Raw genomic sequence first — 27,803 nt, 5'->3', positions numbered from 1 at the left:
CAACAGCACTGACAGGAAGTCAGAGAGGACTGGAGGACCATGACATCTGTTTGTGTATGAAATTTAAAGACATTAAGATCAAACCGCAAAAATGACAATACAGAATAGCTACAGTGCCGATATGTGTGTGAAGGGTTGTTGGTGGTTACTGTCTGTTGTGCCACAGGTTTATTTTTAATCTACTGAACGGCCTCATTTTCATCTCGACCACATGCAAAAGAGGAAATGCAGCCTGTGGTTTGAGACAACAGTTTTGTGTGTAGCAGTGTCTTATTTTAAGCCATCAGTATCCAGCAAACATAAGGTCCTAAAGCACACTGCACTTTATTGTCCTCTTCATACCCTGATGAGGAAAATACTTTATAATATTAACATGTCAGTAAGATGTAAAGGTTTAATGATTGAGACCATGAACATATGCAGAAAGTGTTTAGACTCTGACCTGTAGATCAGACTGTGACAGGAAGGATCACTTCTCAAAAAGACGTGAATGATGGAAAATATTGTGTAAACATTGTTATTTGTATAACTGCAAGTTCACACGGAGCTGCAGTCTTATGTGCACCATCTCTGCACTGAAACAAACCTCAATGATCTTTTGTTGTTTCCTTCATCAGCCTGCAGAGTTAAAATGAGGAAGAACACTTACTATAGAAACTGTGCTTTAACTGCTCCATTAACTATTTGCAGGTATTAAAGTAAAAGAAAAAATATACACATCTTTACTGTAACAGTGCCAGAGCTGACAGGTGGGGAGGTCCAGATTAGGAAGAAGAAATTAGAAGAAGGAAAGAGATTTAAAAAAAAAAGAAAAAAGAGGAAACAACACAGAAAACAAACATCACCTGAAAGAGAGCAGAAGGAAGACGGAGGCCTGAGGACAGGGCCCAGAGCTGTGATCACATGCACATAATATACAAGGACAAACCACCATCCACATCAACCCACTGCTCTAAAACACTTCAAAAACTCTGGTGTGGATGTGGTGTCGTCTTATTCTTGTTATCAAACCTCAGTAAGTGTAAAGAGGAACTGGAAGCTTGGTCCAGTTATAAGTGAACAGTTCAATAGTGGTTTGTTGCAATGCTTTGTGCATTTTCTCAGCATGCTTTCAAGATTTTACCTGTGGCGTCCACAAATGTGGACATCACATTTTGTCTTGTCTAGACCACAGTACTCCACAGGACCTGATATCCACTCACGAGGACATTATTCTGCCACTGTTCTATCAAATTTTCAATCGAATGTCCCCATATGTGGATATCAGGCCCTTGTACAGCAAAATCAATAAAAAGTAATTCTTTGTTTTTACATTCATCAGGTCCCAATCAGCTCAAATAGCAAAGAGAAATAAAAATGCTATGAAAGAGTTCAGGTCTTCGGAGGTTAAAGTTACTATGGCAACATGAGTAAAAATAAAGGTAAAAGTCTTTCAGGAATAATTATGATAAGATCCGTCTACAGTCATGTTGTAGGTAATACACCACAGTATCTTCTGATCTATTAGTCTACACATCACTGAATCATTTGGACAGATTAACATTTGTGGAATCACACAGTGTTTAAGTCTCACTTATTTATGTTGACTGGAAAGTGTAAGTTGACTGGTGTAAGTATGAATGTGTGTGTGAATGTTTGTCAGAAAGCACCAAGAAAAATGTGCTAGTATGAATGGGTGAGGGCAGCACGGTGGCACGGTGGTTAGCACTGTTGCCGCACAGCAAGAAAGTCCTGAGTTCAATTCCACGATCAGGCTGGAATCTTTCTGTGTGGAGTTTGCATGTTCTCCCCGTGTTTGCGTGGGTTCCCTCCGGGTACTCCGGCTTCCTCCCACCGTCCAAAGACATGCAGCTTGTGGGGATAGGCAAATTGTCACTAGGTGTGAATGGTTGTCTGTCCCTGTGACAGACTGGCGACCTGTCCAGGGTGTAGCCCGCCTCTCGCCCTATGACAGCTGGGATAGGCTCCCGCGACCCTGAAAAGGATAAGCGAATGGATGGATGAATGGGTGAAAGCACAAGTTGTGTGAAGCACTCAGAAGAGTAGAAAAAGTGCTGTATAAGAACCATTTAGCATGTGGGTCTGCTTTTTGAACTGACTCTGAACACAATCACATGATCTGTGTTGGTAACATGTGGTGTTCAACACAAACATCATTATTACAGTGTTTCAATCATTGTTTCACATCATCAGCTTGTTTTATTTTATTATGTTTACATGTAGTCAGAGGCTGAGGTCAGTGTGCATCTGCACATACATGTCAAAGCAAGACAAAGAACAGTCTGCAGAATAAATGAGTTCCTGCTTTACTTTGAAATGACAACAGATAATAAATATAACTTTGAATTTATCTATGAATTTAATTGTTCTTTAGTTGGTGAAACATAAAGGTCTTTAGTCTCACTTCAGCCACACACTGAGTCATTTCCTGTGTTTGGGTCTCCACCAAACTTAAAACCAGAATTTAACCACAAGGTGGAAACTTTCACAGGTCTGAGGTCAAAGGAGCCTTTTTCACTATATTACTGCATGATGATGTTTCAGCTAAGAGTCGAATAAAATAAAGACATTTTAATGCAGCCTAAAGTAAAAATTCATTTTAATTCATCAGTTAAACAATCAAAAGGAGAATTTTTATTTTTTTATTTTTTTATTTTTTTTAAAAGGCTTTAGTGAAAATACAGGCACCGAAGTAGAAAAGCTGTTTTGGTATATTCACTCTCAGTGACTCCCAGTCTGCAGAAACCTGCCAGGAGACAAATATTAGTGGATATTGCACCCAAAACATGCCCCAAAATGGCAAAACATACTTACATGAAGCAACACAACAACTTTGTATATTATAGAAAAAGGAAACAACACAACAAAAGAAACAAGCTTCTATGTTTGCAGTGGACAGGAAATATAAACATGTCAACCAACTGCTGCGGTCAAAGCTACAGGAGCTGTTTGAGTTTTGTGTGAAAGGGCAGGAAGCACAGAGAGACCAATCAGAATAAGAGCCTGTAGAAAAACTCTTGTTGTATCTATATTAAACACAACTTCTCTTTTTCTGCAAACTAAAACTGTTTGATTATCTGAGGATCAGAGTGCAGCAGGCTGGATGTGACGATGGGGCACTCTTTGCTCTGCATGATGGGCTTTTTCTGTAAGTACACGTCTGACATTGTTTGAACGGCAGCGATTAATGAAAATGTTTCTGATCTGTGAGAATTACAGTGAGTCACTGCTTTAACCTGTTTACCTGAGAGCTGGAACAAAGCAGACTTGTGATTCTTTAAGTGTTTAAATGTTTGATACGCTGCTGCTTTTTGCATCACTTATAGTTACACACTGTGTTACAACAGTTTGAGTTATTATGTTTGAGCCTGTTTGACAAACAGAAGCACAGAAATTTGGTGATTACTGTTCATCTGGAAATGTATCTTTAGAAAGTCTTACTTTATATTGTTTTTGATCTTGTCAGTTGTATAATGACTGATGAGGTTTTATTCATTATTTTAGTGCTCAGTACTGTCATCTGTGGAAATGCTGAAGGTAAGAAATGATTATTTTCTTCCTGTTCATATATGTAGCTGTTATCTCCTATAATGTGCTCAATAATATCCTCCCTGTGTTTACATGTTATCTTCTGCACAGACTCAATGCTTCTATTCAGCCTGTGCAGTTAAACATAAATGGCTTCAGTAAGCGCTCCATGTGGAGACTGTGGCGTTCTTCAGAGCTTTTACTGATGTACCATTTGTACCACTTTCAGTCTGTAAAACTGTAACAACAAAACAGAGCAGGTACATTTAATCTCAGTGTAGATGCACAAATGTCACATGACCAATGCAAGATCATAACATCAACAATAAATGGACAAAGCCTGTCAAGTGACGTAAATACAAATACCACATGCTGACATGTTTTATGCTAACAGGCAAAACAAAGCACTAACAGTTAGCTTACAGTAGTAATGTAACAAACTTCACAGACCCACAAGAAGGACAGAGCACTAATATGTAGTAACAATCCATCATCTCCCCAAACTTACACTTTATCCCATCTCAAGAGCAGCAGATGCAGAACTATCACAGACACGGAGCTCTAGCCATTACTTGGCACTTCCGCTTTTTAACCACTAGATGGCGGACTTTCACATTAACAGACCAGGAAGAAGTGTATTTGCTGAGCAATAGAATCATTTACTTACGGGATGAATAAATGTGACCCGTCATATAACAAACTTGAAACAAACTATATTTCAGGAATAACCTGAGGGACAAAATATTGTATATGATACAGCTCACACTCCACTGCATTTATTGGTTAAAATACTAAAATGATCATATCAAGAGTGCAACCATGTGAGCAGATGTTTCAGCTGCTACACAAACTTTACATTTACTAGAGTTTGTTTCCTTGAAACTGACTGATTTCCTTTTCATGCGTGTTTATTAGTCAATGCTAACAGATCACAGTTATGATTCACAAGATTGCACTTCTGCTGTGACAGATCCACAAGTGAATTTGGAGAGTTTTCTATAAGTAAAGGGTTCATAAACCCTTCGCTCAGGCTTACAGGCTCAGGCTTTTTCTCACGCTTAGAACAAACCACCAGGTGGCGTATTACTCACTCATCTAAGTGACGTTAGTCTGCTGGTGGTGGTTATGTCAATAGAAACCAGGCTCACCTGCTCCCAGTCATTTCAAACTATTTACAGAACAATCAGCTGTTCTTTATTCAATAAGATGCCACACAAATTATTTGTGCCACTCCAAAAAAATAATTTCTGTCCACTATAAAGGAGAACATCACAGCCTGATACCTGCAGGTCTGACAGCAGCAGGTGTATCACTCCTGTTTTCTACCTGGAGACAGCAGTCGCCTCATTGTTCTGACACACAACACAAAACTATCCACAACACTACACACTAACTACACAAGACAACACTAACTACACGCTCCAAACACGCTAAATGTCACAAATCTCTCACATCTTAAAACTCGCGTGCAACTGATATAAGATGCCGTAAGCTGAAGACAGCTTCAACCGTCTGTTTGTTACGTCGTTACTTATAATGCCGTTATGCCGAAAACTGCAGCTGGAACATCTGTGTAGCAGATGTTGTGGGTTTCTTCTCCTTCCACTAAAAGGATCACAATAACAGCCTCATATTTTTCTAACTTACAAAACTTAAAATTAAGGCCACTCTGACAGCTGACAGCACAACCACACCAGCAGGGGGCAGTGTGACTCTGACCTCTGATGGACTGTGCAGACAGAATCTGATTTCAGAAAAAAAACATCTGACAATGAGATCATCTCTTTGAGCTCTAAGTGCAATCTCTATATCTGATAGAGATGTCTACACCTGCAGAGGAAGGAGAAGAAACACAAACTAAAAGTGATTCATTCGTCATTCAGGAAACTGATGAGTTTAGATATTTTTTCCAAGTTTAAAATGGCCTTCTCCGAATTATGGAGGGAATCACTGTTCAAACCAGTACTCAGAAAACTAAATATGTCAAATTAATAATTTTTAGGCTCAGTGCGTCCTCAATGAAAACAAACTTGTTTTTGTTGATTTTCAAGTCAAATTGTCACTAGAATACAAAATGATGATTCCCATTAACAATAGCAATAAAACCAGGACAGATATTTATAATGATTTTAGATTTCTATAATTCTGTTTATGTTATATTATTTTATTATTTTATTTTATTTTGTCTCTACCAGAGGGTGCTGTGACACCATCAGCGTCTCTATTTCCCAAGGCCTTGTATCAAAACGAGCTTCATGTACTGACTGTGTATTAGCATAAATCTGTGCATAAATCTATCCGGTAAACGTTTTATGCACCAATCATTATGTTTTAATGATTGGACACTAATTTAAAAACTGAAGTTGTTTGTACTTTAACAACTGCTGGCTGTTTTGTTGTGACTCTACTCTAATGTCGTGAATTTTTATGTTTCTCTTTTCCTAACTGGATCATTGTTATGTGAACAGTTCCCATTAAGCCCACTGTGACTGTGGAGCCATTCTGGACTCAGATATACAGTGGTGAGACAGTCACTGTCAGATGTGAGATTCAGGGAGGTGAAGCAGCTCAGTGGACGTATGAATGGAGTCCAGACAAGTTAAACACACCTCCAACATCCAATGAACACAAAATTACAGTTACTGAGTCTGACAGTGGAGAATACAGCTGCTTAGGTGGAAGAAACTCCACCTGGACAGAGTGGAGTGATGTCATCACATTGAGAGTAACAGGTAAGTTGGACACATTTCTCTCATTTTAATTCCAAAAAGATTGCAAAATAATTTCCACAGTACTGTGCGTTTCTTTTTTTAGTTTGATATCTAAAGTCATGCACAACAGCTTTTAATGTTATTATGTTAATATTAAGTAATCACTCAGGGTAAAAATGAGAAAACAAATTGTTTCTTACATGAAAAAAATAAATGCAAATGTAATTGTCCCAGTTTCTTCATGTCTGTGGCTGCAAACACACAGTTTTCACCACTATTTCAAAATTGAATGAGAGCTAACGTCCTGCAGCTAAACTCAGACAAAAGTTGTCTCTAAATCTCCTCGGCTGAACACATGCTGCCATCAGCTTCTTCTCTGCTGGAAAGTTTCAAGACAATAACAACAAAATAGAATTCAAAAAAATAGAAAATGGAAAACAAATGAAGCAATTTGTTTATCTTATCACAAAATAATTTATTTCATGATAAGATAAAGACATGTGATCATTTAAAGACACAGACACTCGTTTACATGTTTTTATTTCTTCACACACAGATGACTGAAACAGTCTCTTTACTGGCTTTGGAAAAAATCAGTTGAATAACTGCAGACCGTACAGAACTCAACTATATTACTGTTTTGTCCTCTGTAATGGGCTGAGCCCTGACGTGAAATCACAACCAGCCACAGAAACAACTTTTCTATAAGGAACCAATGTTTTGATAACTCCACAGATTTATAAACACAACTTTAAGAGCAAAACACAGAGAGCTGTCTACACAAAGAGAGAACACCAACAGTTAACTCTCTTTGTGGAACAGAAAACTCAGTTTCCCTCATTTCAGGATTATTTGTATGTTTGTTTTCATTCACTCTGGTAGATTCTAAATATCATCAAATTACCTGTGTGTGTTTTTTTAAACAAACCTCCTGAAAGTTGATTTTCAAGGGAAATTTTCACCAGGATGCAAAATTATGACTACCATTAACAAGAGCAAAAAAAACAAACCCAGGACAGCTTTAATGATGATTTGATATTTGTATAATTCTGCTATTGATTTTCAAGTCAAACTCACAAGTCAATCTCCTAATCATATATTTTTTATTTAAACAGCTCCTCCTGAGCCTACTGTGACCCTGCAGCCATCCGGGACTCAGATATACAGCGGTGTGATATACAGAGGTGAGACAGTCACTGTCAGATGTGAGATTCATGGAGGTGAAGGAGCTCATTGGACGTATGAATGGAGTCCAGACAAGTTAAACACACCTCCAACATCCAGAGAATACACAATCAGCGGTGCTACTGAGTCTGATGGGGGAAGATACAGCTGCCGGGGCAAAAGAGACTCGTCCTGGACGGAGTGGAGTGACAACATCACATTGACTGTATTATGTAAGTGGGATTCACTCATTTAAATTTATTTTGCACAATGTTTCATTGAAGAACACAACAAAATACTTTGTCTTTCAACAAACCTCAAGCTTTTGGTTTTTATTTAAATATCTAAATATTAAATCTGATGTACAACAGCTTTTAATGTAATTATAATAATACACAGCAATCACTCACAGTGAAACATCTGGAGATAAAAACATATATAGTAAATTACCTGATTTAATTCATTTAATACATTTTTTTAATTGTCACGCTCCTGGGTCTTTTGACCCAGTGTTCAGTGGGTTTTCTAAGTTCATTTGGTTATTAGTTTCCCCTTGTGTTTTCAACCCCTGCGTTCAGTCTCCCTTGTCCTTATGTGTTTTGTGTCTGCATGTCTTTTGTTGTCAAGTTCACGTTGTCATGTCTGCGTTTCATTATGTTTCCTGTTTTATTTTGAAAAAGGTCCTATGTTCCTGTGTTTAGTGTGTTTAGTTTTGCACTTCCCCTTTGACGTCATTATGCTCATGTTTCAGCTGTTCGTCCATGTGTTGCCACTTCTCCTGATCACCTCGTGTGTGTATTTAAGTCCTCAGTCTTCCTGATGTGTTCAGCATTGTGTCCTCCCTCATATATGTCTGTGTGTTGTGTTTGCCATACCTACCAAGTTCATTTTGTATTGCCAAGGTTAGTTTAGTTTTTCCAGTGTTCAGCAATAAAGCTCCCGTTTTGAGTTTCAGCCTGGCCTCTACGTTTGAGTCTGCATTGTGGGTCCTTTCATGCCTCCCTCCACACAGACCGTGACATTTATTGTTGATTTTCAAGTGAAATTATCCATCTGCTAATGATATATTTTTTGTTTGACCAGCTCCTTCTAAGCCCACTGTGACCCTGCAGCCATCCTGGACTCAGATATACAGCGGTGAGACAGTCACTGTCAGCTGTGACATTCAGGGAGGTGAAGGAGCTCAGTGGACGTATGAATGGAGTCCAGACAAGTTAAACACACCTTCAACATCCAATGAACACAAAATTACAGTTACTGAGTCTGATGGTGGAGGATACAGCTGCCGGGGCAGAACAGACAGGTTCTTCACAGAGTGGAGTGACATCATCAGACTGACTGTATCATGTAAGCTGGACATATTTCACTCTTTTTAATTTACATTGCATGATGTTTCATCCAATGACACAACAAAATATTTTTAATATCAATACTTTCAATAATACTATTTTTTTTAGATTAATATCCAAATGTATCTGGAAGGCAAAACGATTTCCACATGTGGATTCTATTGCTGCAGTTCCATCAGGTCTTTTTTTTTCTTAGCATTTTTACATTAAATCCTCGAGCTTTCAGGTTTGACCAAAATGTAGTTGAATTATATCAGACGCTGGTCTGCTATTTAAGCCTTTCTCATTACAGCTTTCTTTTGGATTCATGTTCAAGATGACATTTTGAAATTGATGAAAACATAGTAGTTGTAGCACTCTGCCACTTGTCCCTGGCACCACACCCCCAAACACACACAAGTAGAGAGCTTTTGGATTCTGTTCTCACTTTTTATTTCTATTTCCGCACACACACACACACACACACACACACGCTGGAGCCATTTGCTCCATTCTGCTCCACTCTGACTCTCAGTCTCAGTCTGACTCCCATCCTCCAGACACGTGCAGCTACTAAAATAAGGGAAAAGGTCATTAGTGCGGCTGGGATCAGCTGTTTCTGCCACCCACCCCTGATGCTGTCCCCTCAACCTGCTGCTCCACCCCTGTCCTGCAACTGAGCTCCAAACCACACCCACCACAGGTGTTCACGAGTCTCACCTTCAGTGACACAAGAAAAACCTCTAATGTAGAACAGCTCCATATGTGGATCAGATGTTTATGGAACATTAGTGAGAGTTACCTTGATCTGCTGCTGATGAAGTTTTTAGTAAACTTGTGATTTTTGTTGAGCCCACGTGCTTGATGTTGTAAACAGTTTCCTGTGACATGTTTACATTCCTGATTATCTTTTTAAAAGTTTGTATGAATTGACTGGTTCAGAAAAGTTTGGACTTGGACTATAAAATTACAAACAGATTTTGGCAAAACTACTGTTGTGTTCAGCACAATAGAGTCAGTCTGATCCTGCTCTCCTTATATGTCCTTAGTATTGGACATGTAATGGAGACACATGGTGCATCTTCTTATTTTGCATATGCTGATGACACAAAGATATGCTGTACTTAGACCATGTGACCCTGGCATGTTGAGTTCTCTTAATGACTGATGACTTTGAGGCTCAAACTGAATGTGAGCTAATGTCCTCCAGCTAAACTCGGACAAAGCTATAAATGTTGTCACTGAATCTCCTCGACTGAACACACGCTGAACACACGCTGAACACATGCTGCCATCAGCTGCTGCTCTGCTGGAAAATTTCAAGGCAATAACAAACAAAAGTAGAATTTGAAGAAACCTACATTTCAGACTCATGACATCAGAAATGCAGTCATGTATTTATCTCTTTAAGTAATAATCAACATGTCAGAACTTTTTATTGCAAGTCATATTTACAACACGATGCAAAAATATTATTCCCAAGAGCAAAAAAGGCAGGACAGCGTTAAATTTGTATTTCTGTAAGCCTGCTCATGATTTATTTTTAACAGCTCCTCCTAAGCCCACTTTGACACTGCAGCCATCTTGGCCTCAGATATACAGCGGTGAGATATACAGAGGTGAGACAGTCACTGTCAGATGTGAGATTCGGGGAGGTGAAGGAGCTCAGTGGACGTATGAATGGAGTCCAGCCAAGTTAAACACACCTCCAACATCCAGAGAATACACAATCAGCAGTGCTACTAAGTCTGACAGTGGAGGATACAAATGCCGGGGTAAAAGAAGCTCCTCCTGGACAAAGTGGAGTGATATCACCAAATTAACTGTATTATGTAAGTTGGACATATTCAGTAGGTTTGATGAAAAATGAAATACAAACGTAATGATCCCAGTTTCTTCACCTCAGTTGTTGCACATGTGGAGTTTTCATCACTGCAGCTCAGTGTCATGATGCAGATCTTTAGTTTTAGCATTTAGCAAGTTTCGATTTGACTACAATTTGGCCTCATTTTAGGAGAGACTGCTCTGCTACTTTAGCCTTTCTCTAACTGCTGGTATGTTTACTCATAGCAGCAGTTTCTTTTACTTTATTTATCTTTAATTTGCCAAATTAAACATAATGAGTTTGGGGCAAAATAAGAATGTAATTTTTTTCCAGTCTAGTTTCGGTCAATATTTGACTATAAAAATTGTTTATGCAATGTAAAATCTGAGAAACTGAAGTTGTTTACATGATATTGTGTGTTTATGTGTTGATGTTCAGTGTCACAGTTTAGATTTGTGCACACCTGGTTGTTTTCAGTCACTTTGCTGGCAGAGTCTAAATATCAGCAAATTACCAGGTTTAATCTGTTTGTTTTTATTAAAGTTTTTAATGTTGATTTTCAGTCAAATTGACACTGCGATGAAAAAAATGTGATTACCACTAACAAGAGCAATAAAACCAAGACAGCTTCAATGATCATTTCATATTTCTATAAGTCTGATGATGTTATATTTTTTATTTAAACAGCTCCTCCTAAGCCCACTGTGACCCTGCAGCCATCCAAGACTCAGTTAAACAGCGGTGTGATACACAGAGGTGAGACAGTCACTGTCACATGTGAGATTCAGGGAGGTGAAGGAGCTCAGTGGACGTATGAATGGAGACCAGCCAAGTTAAACACACCTCCAACATCCAGTGAATACAGAATCAGCAGAGTTACTGAGTCTGATGGTGGAGAATACAGCTGCCGGGCCACAAGAAGCTCTTCCTGGACAGAGTGGAGTAATAGCACGCCATTGAGAGTAATAAGTAAGTTGGACATATTTCACACATTTTAATTTATACTGAACAATGTTTCATCAACTCAACCAAACACTTTGTCTTTCAACAGCACTGTAGGTTTATTTTGTTGTTTTGGATAAAAAGCAGTTTAAAATATCTTTTCGTGTCATTATAAAGATATTTAATAATCACTCAGTGAAACATCTGAAAAATATTTTGTTAGTTTGATGAAAAAAAATCAGTCCAAATGTAATAATCCCAGTCGCTCCCATCTTGACCTCATGGCTGCACATGTGGAGTTTATCACTGCAGATCAGTTATTTCCTTTGTTTTTAGCATTTTTACATTAATTCCTCGACGTTTCAGGTTTGGCTACAATATAACCTCATTTTATTAGAGACTGTTCTGCTACATTACAGGTTCCACTTAGATTCTTTCATGTAATTACTGTTAATGGCATTCAGTTATTTTAATTAATGAAAAATAAAGGTGTTCATGAGTGTCATAATATCTTTAATGATACGACAGCTAGAAGAACCTCCAGTGTAGAACAGATGCATTAGTGGATCAGTGGTTTAAGGTTCAGTTCATGAAAAATCTGTTAGAACCACTTGAAACCTGTTTGTTATACAATAACTACAAGTGTGACACACTCCAATGTCCCAAATCAGCAACTGCACCAGTTTCACATGATGACCTCATCACAACTTTTAGAAAACGTTTCTCACATGATAATTTCTTCCAGTCTTCTTAATCTGCTGTCAACTCATGAAAAATAATCTGTAACTTTTGGAATCTGAACAAAAGATGATAACTGTGCAAAGTAAATACTGCACACTTTGTAAAAAATGTTGTGTTACAGTTTGAAATTGTTATGATGTGACTTTGTTTTAAAGTTTAAACTGTTTGTCTGTGAATCAGCTGTTTTGCAGTGACTCTCCTCTTATGTTATAAACAGCAGAGTTTTCATGTTTCTCTTCTCCTAACTGGATCATTCTTATGTGAACAGTTCCCACTAAGCCCACTGTGACCCTGCAGCCATCCTGGACTCAGATATACAGAGGTGAGACAGTCACTGTCAGATGTGAGATTCAGGGAGGTGAAGGGGCTCAGTGGACGTATGAATGGAGACAAGGCCAGAAAAACATACCTGAAAAATCCAATGAATACAGAACCACAGTTACTGAGTCTGACAGAAGAGGATACAGCTGCCGGGGCAGAAGGGACTATTTGTTAACAGAGTGGAGTGATATCATCAGACTGACTGTATTAAGTAAGTTTCATCCACATCATCTGCCATCAAAATAAGTGAAATCACTTGTTTTGCAGCTTTGTAGCTGTTTCTTTTGTGCTGTTAAGTAAAATATTTTTCTTTTATTCTGATAACAAAAAACTGTAAAAAGCAGCTTTTTATTCACAGTGAAGAGAACAAAACATATCAGAGTAACCTCTCTGCTGTGCAGCTCTAATACATGAAGTGCAGAACAAATGCTGAACCTGTTTCAGCTGCTCCACCACATCCACTAAGAACAACAGTTACATCCAATATTTTCTCTTCTGTATTTGTCTTATTTTTATTTTTTACCTGTTGCACCAACATATGATGCAGTTACTTCAGTTGTTTTTAACATGTTACCTCTTTTAAATGAATCTTAGAGGCTTTAGTTAAAGAGTCTGCTCTCATCAGAAACACACACTGCATCTTTTTCACTTAATGAACTCTGAACTGCAGACAACAATATGGCCTCATTTTATAGAGATTGACAGACCACGTGACTTTCACGCATTGCTTTGTGGGTACCCGTGGCAACAAAATCAAAACACTGCATCAAGCACTAGTATTTCCAGCACCGGTAATCGTTAATTCTGCGGTTTTAATCCCTACTTGCATTTTATTTGCCCCAAAAACAGTTATGCACAAAACGACGGACAACACGGCAGGTCCGTACAAAGACAGACTTGACGAAAAGGAAAAAAAAAAAAAGGACAAGGAAAAAAAAATCAAAGGAGTAAAAGGGTCAGACCCATACGAGCATACAGAGTGAAGTAAGGACGTTAGCGTGCTGCCCAACTTTCATCACGCACATTTTATTATTATATGGTCCTAAGTTTTAATGCATACACTCACAAGATGTTTATTAACTTCAGCTCCCTGCAACAAGCCCAGGTCCAGTTTACTTTGGTGATTTGGACTATTCCATTTCACAGCTGTTGTTAAATTATTTTCCTCTATCTCCTGTACAGGCAAACGCAATCTATTTGTCGTTTCAGGTTGTAGTATTACACAACATTTTCCGATCTAATAGAAAAAAAATGAGTGTTTCGTAATTCATTCAATTTATTGTCTTTATTTATAACTGGCATTATTGTTTCATTCTATTATAGAATCTGACAAGAAAGATGCAAAATTGTATTCCATCATGCTTTATTAGCTGCTTCGCTGACTAACAAATCAACAATGCAAAAAAAAAAAAAAAAAAACACAACATACTGGAATACAGTTATTCATCACTTGATTGCTTCAATACAACCCTTGGGCACATATATGCGGGACGTTTCGTGGCTGTTTTGGTATCACTCTCTCTCTTAACCGATCAAATCTCGCTGTGATAGCAGCTTTAAACTCGGTATGACCAGGTTGATAGAGGTGCCCAGTCTGGATCGCATTCCAGCATTTTGTAGGCTGGTTTTCCTACAAAACACAACAAACATTAGCCCGCAAAGCCACAGTGAACAAAGCAGCGTAGCGCAACTAATTCAATTCAAATCAATATAAGACTTATTTGTAAACTACATCAACAATTATGTTATGATAAATTACGTAATAACTACAACAGAAAACCTATCTTTGTGGAAATGCTTGGAGCAGACTAACATGTGAGCTGAAGTGTTCCTGGACGTTATATTTGGTCTTCGAATGGCTGCAATCCAGGCCATCTGCCTCTTTGTTGCATCGGAAACATGGCTCGAACAATTTCTCTTCCACAACGTAATCCGATAAAAAACTATCTCTTTACCCGTCGGCTTCTCGTGGCTGTCATGCGTCACTATACGGCTAAGCTACTCACCCAGAGAAGAACGGCTGCTGCTGCCATCATCATCCGTCATCATTTCTGCTACCCTGGCAGGGCTACGGGCCAGGACTCTCCTCTTCGGGTTCTTGGGGGATGTTGCTAGCTCCGGGTCCGATAACAGGCACCACACCCGCAGTAGATGCGCTGCTCGGTGTGAGGTCTTGCAGCAAGCTATCAAATACGGCGCATTTCTCGGCTTTTAAAAAAACGGTATGCTTCGCCAGGTGTTTCATCAGATTCGAGGTGTTACCTCCTTTGCACAGTATCACAGTATCACCTTAAAGCACTTGTTGCAGGCTGCTGCGTTTGCATATTTTGCTGTGAAGTACAGCCAGACTTTTGACTGCTTCGCCTTGGGCATTTTTAATCTGTAGCTCTGCTCTAAAAGAACATACGTACCTGGGCCCGCCTTCTATCCTTGGAAAGGAAAAATGATTGGCTAGAGTCCAAAGTGTATGACATCTCACGAATAAAAAGCACCAAAATAAAGCACCGAAATGTGCGCTGCTTTTCGGTCTGATTACTACTGTTTATGTCAGAACCGATACCGGTACCCATCCCTAGTCCTTAGATGGCACCGCTCGGTCCTTGCAGCAGATTTCTACCAAAAAGATCTGCTGCAGGCCATTTTTTTATTTTCTTTAAAAAAACGGCCTGCACACAAATCTGCGGAGCAATCACTTCTCTTGTAATAAAGCACATATTTCTACCGACTAATCTTCCCTGTATCCCATTTGTACAAATTTTAAAAAGTAAAATCAAATACCTCGAAGTGTCTTTACATATCATACATCTATACAGTTCTTACTGGCCAATAACAATGTTATACATTTTAGTCCAAATCAAGTGAACCATGAAAAGTGTCTCATGCAAGCGCATTAGCCCAGGGAGCACATGTGGGTATGCTAGCATACTTCTCACAGGGCTAACACAGCTAAGAAATCCTTAACAGCTTCTGCAATCACATTTCCAACAAAACATCATATCCTGACCGATTTTATAACTTTGAAACCGGACTGTGTATCACAATTCAATTTGCATAATTCGAGACTCACCAGGATATTCTTCACACAATACATTAACTCTGTAGCTCAACAGGATTGAAAGTTCCACAACAGCTTTGTGCATCTACAAAACAAAATCACTGCTCAAAACAAAGTTTCATGGAGCTCTTTTACCCATTAAACACAGTGCAATATACAGAGATGTACCTTGCTCCGCGCAGACAATATGGAGCACATATAATGCACACTGTAGAGCAGCGCTGCGGTGCATTCAAGGTACATAGGAAAACTTAAACTTACCAAAAAGTAAAACTTAAAAAAAAAATACCATTTACAATAAAAATAACCATGGGTTACATAGACATTTACAGATAACTAGGACCAGAGTCTTTGTTCACACCAGCAGTTTATACCTAGCTGCCCTAAAATAACAGACCACAGATCAGGGTGAACTTTGAACTTGTTTTTGGGAAACAGAAGGCACGGAAATATACAAACAGTTTCCAGTTTACATTAATTTATGCATTAATGTAATAATATAAATAAATGTCTCTCTCTCTGTCCAGTTCAAGTTAGTTTGACTCTTATCTGTGTTAACTACAAGTTAACCTGTGTTAGCTCCTTCAGGGTTAACCAGCTTTCTTTCAGCTGCTCTTCAAACTCTGATCAATATGAGCCGACTCAGTTTACTCACTAGACCTGCAGAGTGGCTGTTTAGGAATAATCAGTAACACAGTGAGTTACCAGTACAACACCAACACAATGAATGGAATTACAACACTGAAAGCACAAAATCAGCTGTCCACAGATTTACAGAGAAAACTTTTCACAGTCACAGTCTGGTGTGGAATCAGTTCTTGGATTAAATCCTCTGTGTGTCGCAGTAACAGAGTTTATGGTGGAGTCGTGTCACAGTTCAGAAGTGTGAGTCAGTTTCTCTGGAATATCAGTTGATCCATCAGGAATCCAGGGCTTTTGTTAAGGTCTTAAGGTCGGGGGCTCTAATCCACTGAGGTACCCCTGAGCAAGGTACCATCCCTACACACTGTTCCCCGGGCGCCCAGTGGCTGCTAACTGCTTCACTGAGTAAATGGGTTAAATGCAGAGAGGAGTTTCCCCATGGGGATCAATAAAGTATACATTATTATTAGGAACAGAAGATTTCAGTGGAAGTTCAGATCTCCTAGAGGTGGATCATTAAGGTTCAGCAGTATCAGGTTTCAACGCCAAGATCTGCACTCGGCTAATTAACCTGGCCTGTTGTGCAACATAAACACTGAGGTCTTATTCCAGCATTCCTAACAGTCAGCTGGAAATCACATCCAAACTGCTCCCTGTAATGGCAGCGTGCTTATTAATGTGGCCTAAAGACATCTGTGCACATCGACAGGAAATGTCAGCTTCCACAGCAAAAGAATATAAAACAACCTTACTAGGTCTCATCTTAGCTATCAGAGGCTTCAACATCAGATTTAGTAAAGAACAAGCACATAGCATGCTAACTGACACCAAAGAAAACCAACTGTGACTCACCAAATCCTCATTCAAACTGCATCAAACAGATTTTATCCACCAGGACTGAAGTTGGACACCATCACTGTGAAAGACTGGAAATAAAAATGCATCTGTTTATAACTTGCTCTCTTGTTGAATCTCTTCCCCTCACTCAGATTTCTCCTGCTTGCTGTCATATTTCCTTTAAGATGTTTGAACACTTTGTAAAATGTGTTTCTGTTCATATAGACTGAGATTATTATTCTTTGTATAAACTGAGCTCACTGTTCAGAGACTGTACTACATGTTCACTGAGAGAAAATCTTTGTTGAACAGATGAACCCCGTCCTGTCCTCACTGTGTCTCCATCATGGCTGAGTCCTGGAGCCTCAGTAACTCTGAACTGTGAGGTTGAACATCCGTCTGCAGGATGGAGCTTCTACTGGTATAAAGCTGTTCCTGATCTGAAAACATTCAACTATAAATCCTCCAGTTATGAGCTGCTACCTGATGGCAATAGGACTGCAAACAACTCCTACATCATTCATGGACAGACACACACAGCAGGATATGTGTGCAGAGCTGGAAGAGGAGACCCAGAGTATCTCACTGATCACAGTCAACCAAAGTTTGTCTGGTCTGCAGGTCAGTTTGTTTCTCTCTGTCCTTTCAATGAGCTCATGTTAGCTCATCATTTTTATTCACCAGGATTTAGACCATTAAAATCTCATCTCCATGACAACCATTTATGCCTGTGTACATTAAAACTCCCCAAAAGAAGAACTGAACTGAATATTTTCCTTTCTCTCTGTGATCAAACCAAACTGAATTTCTTCGTTTCCTTTTCTTATTTTTCAGTTTTTATTTAATGTGATAACGTGAAAAACAAAAGACATCTATGAGATTTTAAATGTTTTCTCTTTGAATACTTTTACTTTGATATTTAAACTCGTGTTACTGTTTGTACTGATTATTTTTACTTAGTGCACAGACAGGATTTACACAGTTAAGACTCTTTGTTTGGTGCTCAGGTAGGTGTTCAGATAAAAAAGTCAAATATAGTTAATAAAGAAACAAAGATGTCAGCAGGCAGATTAACAGCTCTGACAAATACAAGACAAACACTGACTACAGATGGACGCTAGAAGAAGACGTCACAAATAACAGCTGCTGTTATTGTTCATTTAAAATATACTTCAAAGGTTTTTAGTTTTGGTCCTGCTGCTGCAAAATATCTCACTGTAGAAGGAATCTGTGAAACAGACAATATCACAGAATTATGACAGAAACATTACAGCAAATGACTGAAGTGTGTTCAGAGTGATCTGTATCAGGTGGATGATGCTGAGAGTGATGACTCAAAGCTCATGATGTCACATGACCTGTACCAAGCTCTATATGAGCTGCCAGCAGATAAAGCATGTGGGTTAGATCATCTTAAACATGTCAGTATTCGGCTCCTTTGTTTTCCACTGATTTGACTGTCTGTGTGATTCAGGGCTTGTTGTCAGACTCAGTGTTGTCTGTTCTATTAGTGCTGATCAGGGTTAAAGCTAAAGCCCCGTGAATGATTTGCCTTTAACCTCAGCCAGTATGATTTGGAAACTTGTAGAAAGAATTCTGCTGACAGATTAAGCTCCAACGCCCCAGCTTAAAAGTTATGTAACCCATGATGTCACGCCTTTTATGCAAATATCACCATGTGTAATATCCACAGAAAATCTAATCTAAATGCTCAAATAAGCCATTTCTACAACCACCGAACACAGCAAAAATAAGTGATGATTCAAAGAGCAGTTACATAAATGCAAAACAAACAAAACCGATCCAAAAATTCTCCAGACTCCATGTAATGATATAAACAAAGGCTAATTAGCTTCTGCAGCTTTTTGCTGCACACTTAGTTTCACCACGCGCCAACCAAGATTCACAAGATTCGCAAAAGAAGACCGCAAAAACACTTCTGTTAGTCTGAGTCAAAGAGGGGATCAAAAATCATGAGAATCCTGGTTTACTGGTGTGCCATTCTAAAGTAAAATGGGGTGATAGCAGTCCTAACATCTGTGAGCTTTGTCTCTTCACTGCATGTTGTTTCCAGATGTTCATTCAGCAGCGTCTCTCACAGTGAGTCCTGACAGAGTGCAACACTTCACCTCTGACTCTGTCTCACTGACCTGTGAGGGAAACTTCACTGAGTGGAGAGTGAGGAAGTTCTCTGAGGACGGCCGACTCTCTGACTGTTGGAGAATGACTGGATCCACATGTGACATCAAAGCATCAAAGTCAGATACTGGAGTGTACTGGTGTGAGTCTGGATCAGGAGAGTTCAGCAGTGCAGTCAACATCACTGTACAGAGTATGTTATTATACATTTACTTCTTGGATCTGAATGATTTAGACGTCACATGAACATTTGTCTCAGCTTTGCTCTATGTGAAGTAATTCTATGTGGCAAAACAAAAAAAACTGAGATAATTTTAGACAAAGTATCAAAATAGTCTTGGTTGTTGGTCTCATTTCACTCGATCTTTTCATGCTTTTCAAACATCACGTTTGTAAAAACTTGCAGACAGTAATTTTATATTTTCTCTGTCAGAATAAAACTCTAAAGAGCTCAACATCTCTGTTATCACATTAGATGAACTTTTATTGTCTCCATTATTTAAATAACACAACTATACAAATGTTTACAATTTGTATATTTGACTCCTGCAGGGAAAATAAAGGGAGCATCCCAACTATATTTCCAGCCCACTTAATCAAATTTTGAATTTGGGATCTGAGCTTGACAGAAAGTTTGCAAAACCATGTAGCGATAACATAACAGATTCAACAATCTCCCTATAAAATGTAACACGATGCATTTATTTACTCCATGGACCCTCAGCCTTCTAAAAAATGCAAGTGGTGACTACATGAATGATCCACATGATGAACCCACTGAACTGAACATCTAAACATGAAATATTGTCTCTAGTTCAATATTGTCTCCAGTCATTAAAACCAGGCTCTCAGAAAATCTCTCTGAAACCAGGTCTGCATGAAGATCATGAGACACGACTCAGAGCTTTTTCTAAAAGTTTTGTACCAGCTGGTCTGACTGAAACAATTGTGTGTGATTGTTTCACAGATGATGGTAATGTTCCTATCCTGGTGAGTCCTGTTCATCCTGTGACTGAGGGAGCTTCTGTTAATCTGAGCTGCAGTTTGAGAACACAAAAAATACTTTCCAATGTGTTTTTCTATCACAATGACAAACTTATTCAAAATGATCCCCGAGGGGAGCTGAAGATCTCTGCAGTGTCAAAGTCTGATGAAGGTTTCTACAAGTGTCAGTACTCAGGAAGAGAGTCAGCACAGAGCTGGATGTCAGTTAAAGGTGAGCAGGATCAACACGTGATGGATTTTTATAAATGAGTTTCATGCTTGAGAAGGAACATTAGATTGTCTGTTTATTAAAGGCTCGAAGTCACCTGGATCTATTTTGTAAGAACTTTATAAAACTATTATATAATATCTCTATATTGTCAGGTTTAATATCGTTGTGATTCAGGACTCAAGTGTGGGACTCAGGTGAAAACAGCAGAGGATGTAATGAGTCAAAGTTTGCTCAAACAAAGGATAAATAATTTAACACAACAGATTGTGAGCTTTGACTTGGTCAACAAGAACAAAACATAAATGAACCTAAACTTAATGAGCGAGTCCTACAAAAACATCTTAACTCAGGTGAGAGAGACAGGCCAGAGGAGCGGCCATAACAGTGTGAGGGCGGCAGATCTGTGGGAGAGGAGAGAGCAGTTAGGGCAGGAAATCTGAGAGGGAATGTGACAAGACAGAGAGTGTTCATAAAGTGGCTGCAACAATGCCTTACTTGGAGTCCAGACTAGCTGGGGGTAAAGGATAAAGCAGAGGTCTGTGGAAACTGTTGAACGATGGGCAGGCAGGCAAGTGACGAAGAGTCTCTGAGGGGGCAGCAGTGGTGGTGAATAGGGGGGCAATGATCCAAGGCGGCAGGCGTCTGACTGGAGGTGAATGATGGCATGAAAAGAATCTTGAAGCAGGAAGAAACTGAAACAAAGGGAAAATCTGTTAGCATACAAACCTTATTTTCCTAGAAAGGATCCTCGGAGACCTGCCTGGTTACCTCACTGAAATATTCATTATTGTTTGTTGTTACAGTAACTGTGTCTGGAGCTGACAGCTCTTCATCTCCTGTGTGGTTGATTGTTGGACTGATTTGTGGAGTCTCTCTCATTATTATTCTCCTGCTCTTGTTGTATCGCTGCAGACAGTCCAAGTGTAAGAGCCTCTTCTTTTCATGCTGTATTAGAGAGTTTATTTACTACATACACTTTAATTATTCACACATATACATGTATTCTGATCTCATGACACAAAATATCAGTGGAACAATTTATACATGACAAACATGTGTAATAACATTTGTCTCTTTCACAGATTCCTGCTTTACCAGGTTGGTAAAATACTTTTTATTATTATTTTAAACAAACATCAGTTACTTTTGAGTTTATTGTGTTTATTTCCTGTTTTAGGTCGATCCAGTCTGAGAGTCACAGTCCGAGCTCCTCCACAAATCATGGAGTCAACCTGAATGAAACTCATGTGTACGACTCTGTTCATCCTGGTCAGTATTTAATCCATCTTTATTATCATTATTAATATTGACTTTTAAAATCAGTCTTCATTAACAGGAACAGTTTTTAGGTTCATTTTGTGCTCAGCAGTTTTTCAAAGAACGTTCGTCAAAATCTAGTGGGACAAACATCCAAACAGCCAGCTGACACATGAACATAAAATGAGAAATAAACAGGATTTTACAACCTGATTGTGTCTTTAAGTCAACTGAAAGAATCCAATGTTGTTGTTTAATATCATAACAACACAAAGAGTAACAACATGGTTTGAAAATATGTTATAGCCTGGTTTTGACTTAAACATAATTATTTAATCTTTAGTTTTTTATTCAATGATTAATTTGACCCTGGCTCGTCTTTTTTTAGGTACCAATCACATCTATGACTCAGTTACGCCAGTTGAAGACAACAGAAATGGTGCAGTATATTTGTTGAAAAACACAGAGAATTTAGAGAAGAAACTTGTTTTTGATTTAATGAAACTAATTCCATGTGAAATGTTTACAATCCTGTAACTAAAATATGAACATTTCAGGAGCAGATGAACATGAAGATGTCACATACGCTCTGATTGAACTTAAAAACTTTGAAAAGAAGCGTAAGTACATAAAACATGTGCAGTTTAAAATTAATAAATGTAAATGTAATGTAAAAACACAATAAATAAACATTTTAAAAAATTTGACAGTTAATTATTTCCTTATGTCCAACAATCTGATCATCTTCACAGGGAAGCATCATAAACCAGAGCAGAGTGCTGTTTACTCTGAGGTGAAGACGGGAGCTGCAGGTACGGACACAACAGTCTCATTCAGTGTTTGTGTGCTTGTGTAGCCACTAGGTAACAAAAGCTCAACACTGCGCCTAGCATCCTGGAGCACTTCTGTTGTCTTTTGTACATGTTTTGGAGTTTTTACGTGTTTTGAAGTTTATACGTGCTGCTTTGTCTGTAGGGGCCACCGTAAATATACTTTTATTTATTCACTCCACAGAAAATGTAATAAATAAATCATATAATACAAATACAACTATTCACATTTCAACTTTTAACTATTTAAATTTTCAGCTTTTTCCTTTTAAAGCAGGGGTGTCAAACTCAATTGCACAGGGGGCCAAAACTCAAGGCACACTTTAGGTTGCGGGCCAAACAATATAAACATTTATTGAACACTAAAACAATGTTTTTAAAGATAAATATGAATAAAAACAGACAGGAACATTATTCCAGATTAAATAAACTTAAAAATAATAAACTTTAAATTTAAATATTTTGCTCTTCATAAAAATATATCCTGTCAAAATTATGCAAGTTAGAAATATGAACATGCTGCCAAAAACCCCAGAAAAATAAATGAAAGCATACACAAGGTTGGAGCCGCATGTAGACGGAGCTGGGCGTTGCTTCAGGAATGGAACTAGTAAACTGTGCAGCCATTCAGTGTCGTACTTTCCCTTGAGTGTATCATTACTCTGAATGAATGAATGAATGAATGAATGCTTTATTGGCCATATGCAGGTTGCCCCACAGAGGAATAGGACCCCCCCCGACTTACACACACAACAAAGACACCACATGGGAATACAGTCGGAGATCGGCAGCATTGCAGAGAATAACATTGAAAAAAAAATTACACAACAATGGGAAAAGTACAAGAGGAAAAAAAGAGACCTCTTCACACGCTGGGCACCTATGGGAGGACAGCATGAGAACAGGAAACAAAAAAACTCCTCTGCACAGAGAGCACATTAATGTCCACAGCACAACATTAGAGCACATGACAAGCCACAGGGGATGGAAAGGGGGGTGGGGGGTAATCGAAGGAACACAGCAGTCGTCCTACACCATGCTATCATTTCAGCGCGGTGCGCAGACCCGCTGTCTTCCCCCGCAGGAAACAAGCATCAAAGGCGTTTGGAAGGGGGGGGGATGAGTGCGTGCTTATCAGTGTAAGTGTGTGTGTGTGCATGTCCAGAGTTCAGCGGAGACAGTGTCCTTCGCTCTGTCAGGCTAAGTAAACAGTCTGCCAGCCAACCCAGGTGGCCTTCGTGGGACGGGAAGAATAGTCATCACACAGTCGTTATCAGGGAGTTGTTTTGGTGGGCTCCAGCTTTGGGCCTAGCAGCTGGCGCCGTGGTGTCCAAATGTTGAATATTGTTGATTTCTCCTTTGTGAGCAGCTCGAATTTAGCCCTCCGACACTGGTCCCTCGATCTCCCGTTGGAGAGCCGCGAGCCTCCCCATGATGGTATCAAACTTCAGTTCCATGGTGTTGTCAGTCTTTTGATTCTGAGACCTCACAACTGCAGTGATCCGTTCCGCGATGTTTTCCAACTGTCGCTCAAGGGTGTCATTTTGAGCAGGCCTTTCTCTGATGTTTCCCCTCATACGCTCAATGGTGTCGTTTTGAGCCTTCACAGCAGCTGTAAGCGTCTCCAAGGTGTTGACCATATTACGTTCGTTGTGAGAGGTCGCGCCTCGTCCAGTCGCTTCGAATCCAGCGGGCAGCCTTGTGGGGGTTTGAACAGCTGGTTCCGCTCTCTTATTTCTCTGATAAACCAGGGCTAAGCCAACGCCGATCAGCATGAACCCTGTTATCATGGTTCCGAATAGGTAGATATCTTCAGCGTCCTCGATCGACAGTCCCGCCAGGCACACGGTCCTCCAGTTCTGCCACCCGTCCATCGTGTAACCGGCAGGGAAAGTCCCTCCAGGGCACTCAGGCTCTCCCGAGCCCCGACTTCTCGTTGAGAAAAGGGTGTCAATAGCAGTCAGAGACCAGTTGATCAAATCCATAATTCTCTTTAAGGTTTTAGAGAACGACAGTGAGAGACTGTTCCAGGGAAAGTAAATGCACACAAGACAAGACAAGGACATAGAGGCTAAGCAGGGAAGATAAGGGTGAGGAGGAGAGGAGAAAAGTGCGACCGCCTTCGTTGAGAGCAAAAGAAGAAGCTCCATCTGAATCTGCACAGGTGCAGTTCAGCAAAGTCCGCTGACTTGGTTCAACATTACTTGGCAACAGGGAAAGTGAGGCAGGTTGCACTGGTGCATTTGTGACAGCTTCACTTGAAATGCCTTCACCGCATCATACATGCCATATCCATGAACTGACAGATTTCCTTGCTGAGCTCAAAAACTCTATTGAGAATTTTTATCCCAACTCAGCCAACAGACCTCTGTATGATGAGAAATCTCGGCAAACTCTGAATCTATTTCACACGTAAAAGACTGAAATTGACGGTGATTTAAACTTTTAGCTCAGATAAAATGTACGGTCTGCGTTACGGGGATCATTACATGCTCCATTTTTAGGACTTTACCACACAGCCTTTCCTGGTGTGTGATGCAGTGATATGCTGTTAACTCACCAGTACAGTTCTCCTCCTGCATCTTTACTCGCATCCTGCTGACTAGTCCGCTTTTTTCACTGCACAACACCTGCGCTCCATCTGTTGTAAGTCCAACAAGTTTGTCCCAGGGCAGTTTCATGTCGGTTACACTTTGACATACGTTTTAAAAAATGTCTTTTCCTGTGCATCGATTTAATGTTCAATATTTCCTCTCCACGGATGAAGATGGTCAGCTGTGCAATGTCCATCATTGTGGTGTAATTTGTTTAAGTATAACCTGTTTTATTGTGAAAGGGGGGTTCTGAAACAGGAAGTAGAATAATAAAGGTCGGAGTTTGAGGTGTCGCTTGAATCCTTGCCTAAAACCACGACATGGTGTCAGAAGTGGGATTGCAGTAAGAGCCTTGTCATCGGGGAGTGACAGCAAGCGGCTTTGGGAGCGGTAAAGAGTTTTCTCCAGACGAAGAAGCAGGAGCTAGCCGCAACAGCTACACAGCCTCGCATGTCATGGCCCCACCAGCAAGCTAACGGCAGCTATAATGCTAACGCCAACTTACCCCCAAATGCCACATTCACCATCCAGCCTCCCGAGCTGTTTGATTTCTCAAAGCCACAGCAATGGGAAAAGTGGATAAGGAGGTTTGAAAGATTTCGACTTGCAACAACCTGCACCTTAGCTCAGAGGCTAACCAGGTAAACACACGTCAGCGACTGCATGGGGGGAGGAAGCGGATGATATGCCTCCGAGGGCAAGCGTTATCGGACATACAAAGGCAGCAGTACCAAGCAGTAAGAGGACACTTTGGATACGTACTTTGTTCCCAGGAAAAACATTATCTATGAGAGAGCCCGCTTTAATCAAAGAACGCAGCAAGCTAATGAGACTGTTGACTCGTTTGTTACCGCACTTTATGCTTTAGCTGTAAAATGCAGTTTTGGTGCACTGCACAATGAGTTAATAAGAGATCGCCTCGTCGTGGGTCTGAGGGACATCAGCTTAGCGGAGAGACTTCAAATGGAGAAAGATTTGACGTTGGAGAAAGCGGTTAATCAGGCCCGGCAGTCTGAAGTCATCAAAAAACAACAGAAAGACATCAGAGGGGAAAATAAGATGGAAATAGATGCTGTGACAGCGAAGCACAGGGAACAAAAGCATTCAACATTCAAACCCCGAAGAGAACGTAAATGCACAACAAAGGACAAAACACCAAATGGGAGATCATGCTACAGGTGTGGGAAAACCCCTGTCCTGTAAAGGTAAGGACAAGCTCAGCAAAAGATGCAACATGTCACTCATGTGGTAAAAGAGGACACTTCCGTAAAGTGTGTAAATCTGTTAAATCTGTGCATGTGATAGAAACAGAGAAAAGTGATGATACACCCGTGTTCCTTGGTTCTGTAGACGCAGGTTCAATCCTGGTATCCAGACCTTACTATCAGAAACCACGAAGTTAGATTAGATAGGACACAGGAGGCTGACGGTCTCTGTTATCCCAGCCCAGATGATTACTGCATAACACCAAAATGAGACAGTTATTTAAACCAGAATAGACCATTGTTTGGTCCAGTGGCGGTACTCCACTTGATGGTGTTGGGTATGAGCATGAGAAACAATTTGCAAAGGCGAAAGGAAATACAGGAAGCATGTGTACATTATTCAAAGATTTGCACATAGCACGTTAAGCAGGCAGCAAGTGTAAGCTGAACTTGTGTGTAGAGTCGACATTATTGACTTGATGTGTTGAATGAGAAACTACCCAACGCTGTCAGGGATTACGGTTTAAGGCAACAACCTATACATTAGAGTTGAAACCCAATGCTGTGCCTTTTTCCCTGGCCACCAGCACGCGGTTCCCCATCCCTTTGTTGAGGAAAAGGTGAAACGGGAAACTTGGAAAGAATGGAGTCCATGGGAGTACTCGCCAGAGTTGAAGAACCAACAGCATGGTGTTGCAGGTTCTGTCCCAGTCGCCAACAAAAAACGACTTCTGTGCATTTGTGTTGACCTCACTCACCTCAGTGAAGCAGTTGTGCAGATGAAAATACATCCTGCCTCTGTGGTGAACAGACATCTGTATCCCTGGCGGGAGCCAAAAGGTCTTCAGTCAAGTTTAGCCGCAAAAAGAGGCTTTCCTGCGCAGCGTTCCATGTCACCAGAGTCAGCACACTACACAACATTTCATTACACCCTTGGGCGCTTCCATTCTCGATCTTCCTTCGGAATAGCCGTCAGAACCCAAGACAATTTTCAGCTGTAGAATGTCAGTGATGCCTAATGGGCTGCCAGTGTGGTTTTGTCACATGGATGACAGTCTCCTTGGGGGAACAGGCACAGAAGGTGCGACAACGCCAGGTACTGCACACTAGGCTCATAAACTTCCAAGAGGCTGGTGTCCCACTAAACCGGAGAGTGTTGACGCGCAAAACAGGAAAGTGAGTTCCTGGACACGTTTGTCTGTGGAGGGAGGTACAGCCAGGACCCGACCAAAATCCGAGCCCTACATCCCTGACCGAGGGGGGGGGGCCCCCTTTTTTTTTTCCCCCCCCCAATTAACAACAAAAAACCCCACTCACTCCCCCCCCCCCATTACTTGCGCATCTTTCTTTCTTTATTGTTCACCACTTAGTTCAAATTTATCCCATGACTTGCCGCAAATAGCCAATCCCTACTGATACCCTTCTCTCGCATCCCACCCTGTTTTTTTCTTTCTCCCACATCCAAACT

General features: G+C 40.1%; 2 protein-coding genes and 2 long non-coding RNA genes across 5 annotated transcripts in view; 2 read left to right on the top strand and 2 right to left on the bottom strand.

Moving 5' to 3' along the window:
- LOC120743404 (obscurin-like) overlaps positions 1 to 27,803 on the bottom strand; it is a 170,058-nt gene that overhangs the window by 15,597 nt on the left and 126,658 nt on the right. The gene's annotated exons all lie outside the window — the stretch shown is intronic.
- On the bottom strand, positions 176 to 16,802 carry LOC120743410. 2 transcript variants are annotated; one of them, XR_005698182.1, is made up of 3 exons: positions 16,587 to 16,802; positions 8,122 to 8,126; positions 176 to 191 (listed from the first exon to the last, which is right to left on the bottom strand). It is a non-coding gene; the product is annotated as an uncharacterized LOC120743410 (long non-coding RNA). The 2 variants fall into 2 exon arrangements; XR_005698181.1 differs by lacking the exon at positions 8,122 to 8,126 and adding an exon at positions 4,108 to 4,112 and having other exon boundaries at positions 177 to 191.
- On the top strand, positions 2,899 to 21,534 carry LOC120743405 (immunoglobulin superfamily member 1-like). Its single transcript, XM_040047026.1, has 9 exons — positions 2,899 to 3,148; positions 3,505 to 3,537; positions 10,282 to 10,563; positions 11,244 to 11,525; positions 12,508 to 12,771; positions 17,407 to 17,715; positions 19,169 to 19,426; positions 20,201 to 20,449; positions 21,253 to 21,534. Exons 1-9 carry the CDS (start codon positions 3,112 to 3,114, stop codon positions 21,495 to 21,497), a joined length of 1,959 nt encoding a protein of 652 aa, XP_039902960.1. The 5' UTR covers positions 2,899 to 3,111; the 3' UTR covers positions 21,498 to 21,534.
- LOC120743409 overlaps positions 21,625 to 27,803 on the top strand; it is a 51,787-nt gene continuing 45,608 nt past the window's right edge. The window contains exons 1-4 of the long non-coding RNA XR_005698180.1: positions 21,625 to 21,718; positions 22,095 to 22,145; positions 22,264 to 22,326; positions 22,459 to 22,518. This is a non-coding gene — a long non-coding RNA (uncharacterized LOC120743409). The remainder of the gene's footprint in view (positions 21,719 to 22,094; positions 22,146 to 22,263; positions 22,327 to 22,458; positions 22,519 to 27,803) is intronic.

Source organism: Simochromis diagramma, unplaced genomic scaffold (genome assembly GCF_900408965.1).
Source record: "Simochromis diagramma unplaced genomic scaffold, fSimDia1.1 OVJJ01000562.1, whole genome shotgun sequence".
Lineage (NCBI taxonomy): Eukaryota > Metazoa > Chordata > Actinopteri > Cichliformes > Cichlidae > Simochromis > Simochromis diagramma.
The sequence above is the reverse complement of the archived record's forward strand: the minus strand, read 5'-3'. Positions and strand labels throughout refer to the sequence as shown.